General features: G+C 37.1%; 1 protein-coding gene across 18 annotated transcripts in view; it reads right to left on the bottom strand.

Moving 5' to 3' along the window:
- Positions 1–1,626: 1,626 nt before the first annotated feature.
- The window catches only part of mef2c (MADS box transcription enhancer factor 2, polypeptide C (myocyte enhancer factor 2C)), a 167,552-nt gene continuing 157,903 nt past the window's right edge, over positions 1,627–11,275 (bottom strand). For 13 of the 18 annotated variants that reach the window (XM_031903947.1, XM_012968569.3, XM_012968523.3 and 10 more), the window contains 2 exons: positions 9,575–9,707; positions 1,627–4,369 (listed from right to left, as the gene is read on the bottom strand). In XM_031903947.1, coding sequence (XP_031759807.1) covers positions 4,048–4,369; positions 9,575–9,707 — 455 coding nt within the window. In that variant the 3' untranslated portion in view covers positions 1,627–4,047. 18 annotated transcript variants of the gene reach the window in all.

The following is an 11,275-nucleotide window of genomic DNA, read 5'->3' as shown; positions in this document are numbered from 1 at the left end:
CTTGAGTATGCAGTGCAGTTTTGGGCTCCAGTCCTTAAGAAGGATATTAATGAGCTGGAGAGAGTGCAGAGACTGCAACTAAACTGGTTAAGGGGATGGAAGATTTAAGCTATGAGGTGAGACTGTCGAGGTTGGGGTTGTTTTCTCTGGAAAAGAGGCGCTTGCGAGGGGACATGATTACTCTGTACAAGTACATTAGAGGGGATTATAGGCAGTTGGGGGATGTTCTTTTTTCCCATAAAAACAATCAACGCACCAGAGGTCACCCCTTTAGATTAGAGGAACGGAGCTTCCATTTGAAGCAGTGTAGGTGGGTTTTCACGGTGAGGGCAGTGAGGTTGTGGAATGCCCTTCCTAGTGATGTGGTAATGGCAGACTCTGTTAATGCCTTTAAGAGGGGCCTGGATGAGTTCTTGAACAATCAGAATATCCAAGGCTATTGTGATACTAATATCTACAGTTAGTATTAGTGGTTGTATTTATAGTTTATGTATGTGAGTGTATAGATTGGTAGGTGTGCTGGGTTTACTTGGATGGGTTGAACTTGATGGACACTGGTCTTTTTTCAACCCTATGTAACTATGTAACTCCGAGCACCCTAACATCTTTTGGCTGGATTTTGGGCTACAGCACAGCATGCTGACATGCAACCTGGGAGTCAGAACAGAAGGGAAAATTACAAAACTCAGTTACTATTACTCTAGAGTAAAGCCTGGACTGGCAATCTTTGGAATCTGGAAAATGTCAGAGTGGCTGCTGTAAAATGCCATAGTGACTATTTAGTGGGCTGGCAGGGGGCTGTTTGGGCCTTTGGGTACTTGAAATGCCAGGGCTTATTTTGAATAGCAGGCCTGTTAACAATGCATACCAACCAATCAGCAATTAGTTATCAGTCATGGTGGAAAAGATTTTGATTACTGCAGTTCTCTCAGGGGACTTTTTCAGCTGAGTAACTAACAGGTGCGATATATATATAAATAAATGATGATGGTTGGGACCCCCTGTAGCTAACAACAAGTTTACAGATATAGGAGACCATCAATAAATTTAGCAATAGATCAAAGAATATCTAGGATGTAAAACAAGTTTTCACTTATCTCACACTAATGAATCGCCAGGCTGGGCTTTCTAGAAGAGCGAATAGGCATTCTCCCCAAATATCACTCTAAGTGCCTTTGTGCTAAGCTCCTAATGGCATTGCTCCATAGATCCCAAGATGTTTTATTTACTGTTATATAATATATAATATATGTTATATTTACTTGCCCTCAGCTGTAAAACCAGCAATTCACCATTGGTCTAAGGACAGATAAATTGCTCCAGGAGAATACTGTAGATGAAAATATAAACCTTGTCTGTGAATCCCAACCATGATCTTGCAATGCCTCGCTTGCAGGTACAACATCTATGAAGGGATGGATACATCCACATATACAGCTACAACAGCTGGATGAGGTTTTTTATGATTTATTTTAGTATTCATTTTCCTTTCAGTTCATTGCTTGAGTGAAACAATGGAACAGGCACAAATATTCTATTAATTCTTTATGAAACCTACAGTAGTATAAGTAAGTCGTGGAGGGAAAGATTTTTACAGCAGATGGTACCAACAAAAAACAAATGAAGTACTCTGTGTTTAGGCAACAGCCTTTATTCAGTTTCAAGTGGCTTGTTAAGAAAAAAAAATACATATAATTTAAGTTCCTGAAAGAAACACAATGTTGAGAATAAAATACATCAGTATTGTTATATGTAAGTTAGAAAAGGGGAATAAAATGCAAGATAAGACACAAACACATACAGTTATTAGGACTGCCATATTTTTAAAGAGAGATTATGGGTTTTTTATTATTGCAGCTTACGGGAAAAGTGATAAGCAAATTACAGTTATTCTATTTGTTATCACAATGAAACGGCACATTTCATGTAAATCAATATACTTTGCAGGATTTCCTTAAAAAAATGAAATAAATTAACGCTAAAGTTAAAAGTGGAAATGCAGACAATAGGATTCTGTATTTGTGTTGTGGGTTTGTTGTTAAAAACAAAGGGGGGAAAAAGCCACTATAGTCCTCCATCTTGCCAACAACTTATGCTGCCTGTTTTTTTTCCTTTTTTTATATAGGACAAGTTTATGTTATATGTTAAGACCCCTCTAGGGCTCTGCCCCAAATCCTTAAATACAAAGGAATTGCCATAAAAGCCAAAACTAGCATTGCCAAAACAATTGGCAAGGTACATGTCAGAAAGGTAAAAAGTTCTACTTTACAGAAAGTGACCCATCACAAAGTTGTGCTTTTTTTATCTATGAAATCAAATTACAAGTGTATCGTTTATCTCTTTACAGCATTTTATTGAACTCAGTAGTAGAACCTGAGACTGCCACTCCACCTACCTCTATCCCATTCTCTTCCAACACTCTTCACTACCCTAGGCCTTGCTAAAATTGCACTTACCATCTAGTTTCTGCCGGTTATTCAACTTACTTAGGTCATAAACATGACAACTTGCTTTACTATAGTGTGTGTTACTGAAACATGTTGCTAGGTAAACTTGAAGTATGGCTATTTTTAAGCTGTCCCCTACAAAAAAAACCCATCATAACCACTAGCCATAGTCCTAAAGTTGCTTGGATGTAGCTGCATATTTGGACACATGAGTAGATTGACTCAGTTGACTAGCGAATGACTAGAGGTTGCTTGCTATATTGCGGAGGTTGGTTGGGAAACAGAACTCCTTTATTTAAGCATGATACATTCTGACAGATGTTTATCTAAAAAATACATGAGAGCAACTGTAACTGGTATGTACAATGGAGCTGGGGGTGCAAACATAAGGTGACTCCAAATCTTCCAAATTGAATCTGGACCTGCAACATCAATGCAGAGTCATGAAAACGGCTACTAAGTAGTGCAACGGCACCATCAGAACATTTCCCTCCCCGTCATTAAGATAACAAAAAAAATGCTAGTTCCATGTTTATTATATATTAGAATGCTATACACAAGCATGTTAATTTCACAGATTTGTTTAAAAGATTCTTAATATTATTTTATATAATTAGAAATACACATTTCAAAAACAAAACTTCTACAAAGAGAGAACAGTTACTTTTTTTTTAGCAAAAGCATGGAGTTCTTCATGGTTTTCAGGCGGTCGTTTGTCTTTCTTTTTTTTTTACATTTTTTTTTTACAAAAAAAAAGACCCCCTTTGTTTTCGTCTTTTCTCATTAGGACTGTAAAATATTTGCGAAGCGATCAAGGGAAGAAAAAAAACCCACATTTTGGCTTAACCTACAAAAAGCCACAAATGCTTTGCAAACTTCATTTTTTACCTTTTTTTCATATGAAAATAAGCAAAATGTAATGTACATAATTTATATTTCTATATATTAAGTGATGTATACCCAGAACTGAAGGATAACATATGTAAGCTCTCAAACACAGCATTAAGGATGGCCTTTATTTATAAATTTTTTCCTTTTAACAAGCGCCATGCCTCGCCTGCTGGTCCGTTTGAGGGGATTACATATAGAGGGTGGCCCAGTCATTTCACGTCTCACTGTCCACCAAGCAAACGCTGGGTCTGTCTACACTTCTGTACATTTTTGTCCATATGTTGCATAACAGCTGCTTTCTTCCTCGGTAAAGGTCTGCCACATTCGGGCAAAAAGTTTCCTTTGTCTATTTACATGTAAATAACGTTGAACCTGCAACATAACACTATCTATTGTAACATACATTTTGCAAAGGGAGCACAACAGTGAAAAAAGAAGTGAGCTTCCAAATCTATTCTGTACAAGTTCTCTGTTGTACGGCTCAAGTGCTAAGCGTATTATCTCAGCGCTTCTCATTAACCCTACACTGGATCACTGAGGCAATTGAAAAGTACTTTTACAAAACGGAGTACCTGACTTTTTTTTTTTCCCAGCACACACGGCACATATAATGTATATCGACCCGCCCTTCCCGCCCTTGCCCATTAAGGTATAGCACACACACACTGCAAAAAAAAAAAAAAAAAATCTAATATATATAATGATTCTATCATGTTGCCCATCCTTCAGAGAGCCGCATGCGCTTGACTGAGGGACTTTCTCTTTCGTCCGGCGAAGGTCTGGTGAGTCCAATGGGGGAGTGGAAGTCGTTCCGATGATCTTCCCGGTCGCTTCCATCGTACGAACTACTGCAGCTGCTCAGGCTGTCAACAGGAGATCTCCCCGCCTCGTGGCGCGTGTGCTGTGGATATCCCGAAGGTGTGGTGGTACGGTCTCTAGGAGGAGAAACAGGTTCTGACTTGATGTGGAGGCTTTGAGTAGAAGGCAGGGAGAGATTTGAACTCTGAGATAAGTGAGTGCTAGTGCAAGCTCTGTAGGAGGAAAGGAAACGCAGTTACAGAATGAGGAGGCATAAAACCACCTCTAAACTCACTAACACTCACATAAGAAAAGATTTAAGCAGCAGTGCCCTCTTTACTTGTCCACCTTCAGACACAAAGTGATTGGGAATGTCCATAAAAAATACCACTCACTTCTGGTTCTTTCAGGCACATTTTGGACATGTCAATCTGTAGTCTAAAAGAGACAAGCAAGGCTGGCCTGCTGTTTAAATGAGAGCTCAACTCAACAGTATTTTGGGACAGAAGACCTACATACAGTATGTCAAGGGAAGCATAACAGGTAAAAGTTCTATAAAAAAAAGGAGGGAGCCCTTCCCAGGTACTGAGGCTCATGTGTTACACCGATGAAACATTTTCTTTTCAATTTAATTCTATTTTTGTTCTCTGAGTTCTAAACCTACTGAAATGGATTTTCAGATATTGGGTTATGTAATAAGAGACAAAAAGTTTGCCTAGGAGCAGCAACCCATATCAACCAATCAGCTGGTAGCATTTACTGGTCCCTTATTTAAAAGCAAATATCATACTGGTTGCTATTGGTTACTGCTCCTGGTCAAACTTAGTGCCTTTTATTACATATGGGGGTAAGTCAGGAACTTATTTATCGTCTGATGTCTCTTGATACCTAAGGAACATAGTATACTGTCTGGATGAAGTTAATATGTTCTGCAATTAAACACCCCTACTACAGGTGTAGGATCTATTATCCAGAATACTTGGGACCTAGGGTCATTTGGATCACCAGACCTTAAGTCTGCTAAAAATCATTTAAACATTAAATAAACCCAATAAGATTGTTTTGCCACCAATATGAATTTATGCAGCTTAGTTTCCATCAAGTACAAGGTACTGGTTTATTATTACAGAGAAGAAGAAAACCATTTTAAAATTCAAATTATTTGCTTATAATGGACTCTATGGGGCTGATTTACTAACCCACGAATCCGACCCGAATTGGAAAAGTTCCGACTTGAAAACGAACATTTTGCGACTTTTTCGTATGTTTTGCGATTTTTTCGGCGTCTTTACGAATTTTTCGTTACCAATACGATTTTTGCATAAAAACGCGAGTTTTTCGTAGCCTTTACGAAAGTTGCGTAAAATCTTGCGATTTTTCCGTAGCGTTAAAACTTACGCGAAAAGTTGCGCCTTTTTCCTAGCGTTAAAACTTAAAAGGTGCGAAGTTTCGCGTAAGTTTTAACGCTACGAAAAAAGCGCAACTTTTTGCGCAAGTTTTAACGCTACGAAAACTCGCAAGATTTTACGCAACTTTCGTAATGGCTACGAAAAACTTGCGTTTTTACGCAAAAATCGTATTGGTAACGAAAAATTCGTAAAGACGCCGAAAAAATCGCAAAAAATACGAAAAAAATCGCAAAATACCGATCTTTACGAAAAAAACGCAATCGGACTCATTTCGACCCGTTCGTGGGTTAGTAAATCAGCCCCTATGAGTGATGTTCCTCTCTTAATTCAAAGATTTCTGGATAACGGGTTTCTGGATAATGTAACCTATATCTGTATATTATTTGGCTAACAGACGAAAATAATAAAGCTCACAGGAAATATTCTGCTTAAATTCATTGTCTAAAAGTGCCACCTGCTGGTAGAAAGGTAATTTTTTTTCTAACAAATTATACCTATGAGTAAGTGAAAAAAAGTGTTGTGTTGTGACAATGTATTCAGAAAGACCAAATGCAATTAGACTGGGAGCCCCACAGGGCAGGGACCTCCTCCCTATTTTGTCTCCTACTACTTAATCTCTATTTATCTATGGCACTTAATCTCTACATGTTTATACTTAATTATTTATTATTATGCTTGTCCCCCCTGTGTGTACTCCTCAATACTGTACAATGGTACAGCGCTGTGTATCCTAGCAGCACTATATAAATAGTTACATACATACATTTTGGGTTTCTTATTTTGGTATCACATATTGCCTCTAATTAATATGACTTTATAACCACATGTTTAACATATGAAATCCATGGGATCTGTTATCTGGAAACCCGTTACTCAGAAATCTCAGAATTATAGAAAGGCCATCTCACATAGACTCCATTTTAATCAAATAACTACAGTCATTTTTTTTTTTTTTTTTTTTAAATGATTTCATTTTTAATAAAACAGTACCTTGTACTTGATCCCAACTAAGGTATAATGAATCCTTATTGGGGGCAAAACAATCTTATTAGGTTTGTTTAATGTATAAATTATCTAGATCGAGAATGGAGATCCAAATTATGGAAAGATCCCTTATTCAAAAAAGCCCAGGTGCCCAATATTCTGGATACCAGGTCCCAGGTATCTGGATACTAATAAAGCTGGCATTGAGTAGACAGAACTGGTATATTTTAATGGCCGAAAATTATATTTTTTCAATGTTATATACTATCCAATGTGTATGTGTTTTTTAAACACATTTTTAAACACATATATATATATATAATTTATACATATATATATATAATTTAAAAGGCAGCAACACTCACCCAAAAAAGGCAAGAAAAGCCAGTACAGAGCACTCATGGGACTTAAATTATGTGCAAATATGGTGTCGACTAACCATTAAATTTTGGCCCATAATTTAAGTTCCAAGAGTGCTCTTTGTTCTATATATATATATATATATATATATATATCCAGAAACCCGTTATCCAGTTATGTAAGGCCATCTCCCACTGACTCCATTCTAATTAAATCATTCCAAAATTCCTTTTTCTCTGGATGGAATGGAGAATGGAAAGCCAAATTACCAAAGGATCCCTTATCTGGAAAAACCCAGGTCCCAAGCCTTTGGGATAACAGGTCCCCTACCTGTATATTTATATATAATATATATGTACACTTAATTCCAGATTCAGCTCAGGATTCAGTCAAATTCAAGCCCTTTTCAGCAGGATTCCCCCGATAACAAGTGCTCAGCCAAACCTAATCCAAACCCCTAAAATCACTTGACTTTAGGTCACACTATATGTAGATTGCCTTTTGCTTCTACATTTATAGTAGAAGGGTACCTGTTCCAATGAATGGACAGTGTGTTAGCCAAGAAAGCTCTATTACAGACCCTGTGTCTCTTTGGAAGTGATTGGTTGCTACTAAGTAAAGCGCCACAATGCACAAGTGGGGTAATATAATAAAAGTAGCAAAGTTTGTACCAAATCTTTAAAGCAGCAAAGCACCAAATCTTTAAAGGAGCAGATCACCTTTAGTATGATGTAGATAACAGTATTCAAGACAACTTACACTTTTTAATTTTTTTGTGTTTTTTTTTTAATCACTTAACTTTTTTTTGGAATTTAAAATGTTATGTGGTTGTCAGGTCCCACATACCCCAGCAAGTAAGGATTGAGTGGCAGACTAGAAGGCAGGGAGAGGGACTAGAAACAAAAAAGATCCATCAACACCTAGCAGCATTGTTCCATAAGTGGTAAGCCTAAAGCAACTGAGCTTGGTGAGAAATTTTGGAAAAACCAGAGAGGTTAGGGTAAGAAGGACTTAAGGAGAATAAAGCTTAACTAAAGAAGTGGGACAGAAATGTTTTACATTTTGGACTCCTGTACCAGCCCAAGGAAGTAAAACACAAAGTATTCTAGAACCTGGGTCTATAGGTCTGTGCCTGAGAATCATAGTGACCCTGAACATGTACCGTACACAGCAGCCGTGCTATTGTGCAGTACCAACAGACTTCCATGGAATCCCCTAAAGCTGTTTCATGATGGCATGACCCAAGAAGCATGATGAAGCATGCCATGTTACAGAATGTTACACTATCCCTGCTTGACTATTTATGACTAACATTTGCAAAGAAGCCTGAAGTGAAATAAAGAGCACCACCATCTTGTACCCGTGCTGTACTAAATATATAATATTTATGTACAATGGTTTCATTTTGTTAAACAAACTTCTATCTATGTTATGTAATTTTTTTCCCTGGAGCTTGTTGTCATTTTACAATTATTCTCTTGTTAAATACTAACAATGTCCCTATTTGTAGCCAGTGCCAAATATTCAGTGCAGGGTAAACACTGAAAAGATCAGAGAAAGTCATATGAAACATAAATTAATCTTGCGCCACCACTTGTACCTTGACTTGAATTAGCCAGAGTTATACAAAGCCCTTCCAATCTGCAGCCTTGGATCTATTTCACATTCCCCATCCAAAAAAAGCTTTGCATAATGAAGGAAACATTTTCAATATATATGAATTAAATGTACATTCATGCAACCTCTCCCTCGCCTTGTTCCATTGTGAATCAATGGATTCTAGGAATGAATGTGCCTCTGCTTTCTATAGTGGGTGGTGTGTACCTGGAATTCAACTTCCAGAAAAAGTCATCACTTCATAATGGACCAAGGTGAGGAAGGCAAGACTCTGTTAGCCCAAGAGGGCTGGAAAATGGTTCCTACAATTTAGATGCAGACTATCATGTTTTCCCTTCAATGTGTTGATTTATGGAGGACTGTGCATTTAAATGTATATTAATTTTTAGAAGTAGTAAAATTGTGCACCTCTTTTACATAATTCCAATTGAATAAGCTTACATGTAATGGAAAATTGCTCAGAATGACATTGTCGTCTGGCAAGAAACATTTTGGGTGGAAATTCACAAAAAGGAAGTATCTCCTCTGTATGTATCCTGTATGACCCTATCCATAAGGGTGAAGACAAACAGAGCTACATGTCACAGCTACTAAATCCCAGAAAACATAGACAATACTGAGAACTGGCTCTGGTAAAAACACGTAGAAACAGTTATCAGTAATTGATCAGCACTATCTATTTCTGTAGCTGCTACTAGTAGCTCCATGTGTCTCCACAGGATGTGTGAGGTGGCCTAACCTGCTACCCATGCTACACTAGGGAGGCATATACATCAAGAAAAGACCACAGAGAAGCTAGTCACAGAGATTCTGGGATGAAAGCCCCATGCAGGTATTTTGCTGATATGTTAATGTGGGTAAATGGACCACCGCAGTCAAAATAATATTAATAACCAGACTGGGTAAGTTAGAAAACTATAATTCACCTCTAAGAGTGTTATGTTTAAGTACATGCAATTTAAGCCAGACACAGACAAATCGAAAAGTAATAAAAAGTACAAGGTCACATTGGCAGTACGGTATGCCTTAGGGATGTGGTTCATTACTTAGGGGGCAATAAGAGCTTACCCCAGCTGGCTGAGGGCTGAATGAGGCATATTGTGCAGATGATGTTGCTGCCAGCCAGTAACTGAGCCAAGATGGAGGGCACTGGTGTTAAACCCAGATAGTGATGATAGGTCCGCACTGCTTAAAGAGTATTCTGTAAGAAAAAAAAAAAACAACAGTAAGAGGCTAAAGTCCACCAGTTTATCAAAGTTATTTCCAGAATGATACTTATGATAAGGATAAATGTGTATGGTTAGTAACTTTATAGATTGTAAGCTCTTTTGGGCAGGGCCCTCTTCACCTCTTGTATCGGTTACTGATTGCTTTATATGTTACTCTGTATGTCCAATGTATGTAACCCACATATTGTACAGCGCTGCGGAATATGTTGGCGCTTTATAAATAAATGTTAATGTAATGTAATGTAATTCCATTTCTATTTTAAAGCTCTGGCTAAAATTACAATTGCTACACAATTTATGGTATGTCACTGAGTAAATATTTATTCTGCCTACAAAAAAAGTTTATTCTAACCCACGTGTTGTGACTCGGTACAATATACCAGCCCAAGTTTGATGCATGGACTTTATTGTTTTGCCAACCAGGTACTTTGAGCAGTGACTGGTACATTAGGAATATGCTTTGTGGTGTTCTGGCACAGACCCATAGAGTATCAGTGTATTTAGGAGCTGCTTTATTATTGTTATTACTTATTACTTGTTATTCTTGCTATACATACAGATAAGCTGATTACAGAGAAAATTGGTTCTGCTTTCACATTTTAAAGAAACACCAGGGGGCCTGTTTAATGAAACTCAAATTCTTCCTGCCTAATTTGCTTGATTTCAACTGGTTTCATTTAATTACCCCCATAAGGTTCATCTATTTACTAAAAAAAACCTAATAAATCCAGTTGAATAAATGTGAAAATAAAGTTATAAGAAAAGTGAAAAATAGGAAACTATGAGACAAACTGATTAAAAAGAAGAATTACATCTCCATTAGGCAACTACTGGATAAATAACATTTTGGTCTAGAATATTAGAACATATTTTATTTGTGTAGAATAGACACAAATGAGAAAATATATGATGGGAAGGCTGATTTATCAGTTTTCTGGAGGTCTTTGAAACCCAATTGCAAAAAAAAAAAAAAAAAACCCATGGTTAAACTTTTTTTCACAATATCATTTGTTTTTCTTGATCGCTAGCATATTTACAAACACAAATAGGGAAAAGCTCTGTTGTGTTAAGTTGCAGAGAAAAACTTGATCACAATGAATATTGAATTGTTCTGTTTATTTTTAATGAGCTTGTAGAAAAAATAAAGTATTTTGAAAGTTAGGAATACACCTCCCATTGAATGACTGATGAATAAATCTCAAAAACTGAATAAAAAAAAAAAACAAATTTGTTTTTTCCCCATAATTTTCTCAAATTGCAGAAAAAACCTGAACTCAAATGTTTCCGATGTATAGGAGAAATGAAAAAAATGATCTTGTCAGGGGAAATAATCTGCTGTTGACATTTTCACACCATTTCGACCAACAGTAAATAGTGCTAAATCTCAATCTGTCTCAGATGAATACCTGGAACTTTCTGCACAGACTAACTCTGAATGGGCTAAATCAGACTGACAGCAGTGCTGTGTAGCAGAACCTGGATAAGCATTTAAAACCCAAGCCCATGAATAACAGCTGATGTTGCCTGATTGCTTCACCCC

Source organism: Xenopus tropicalis, chromosome 1, assembly GCF_000004195.4.
Source record: "Xenopus tropicalis strain Nigerian chromosome 1, UCB_Xtro_10.0, whole genome shotgun sequence".
Lineage (NCBI taxonomy): Eukaryota > Metazoa > Chordata > Amphibia > Anura > Pipidae > Xenopus > Xenopus tropicalis.
The sequence above is the reverse complement of the archived record's forward strand: the minus strand, read 5'-3'. Positions and strand labels throughout refer to the sequence as shown.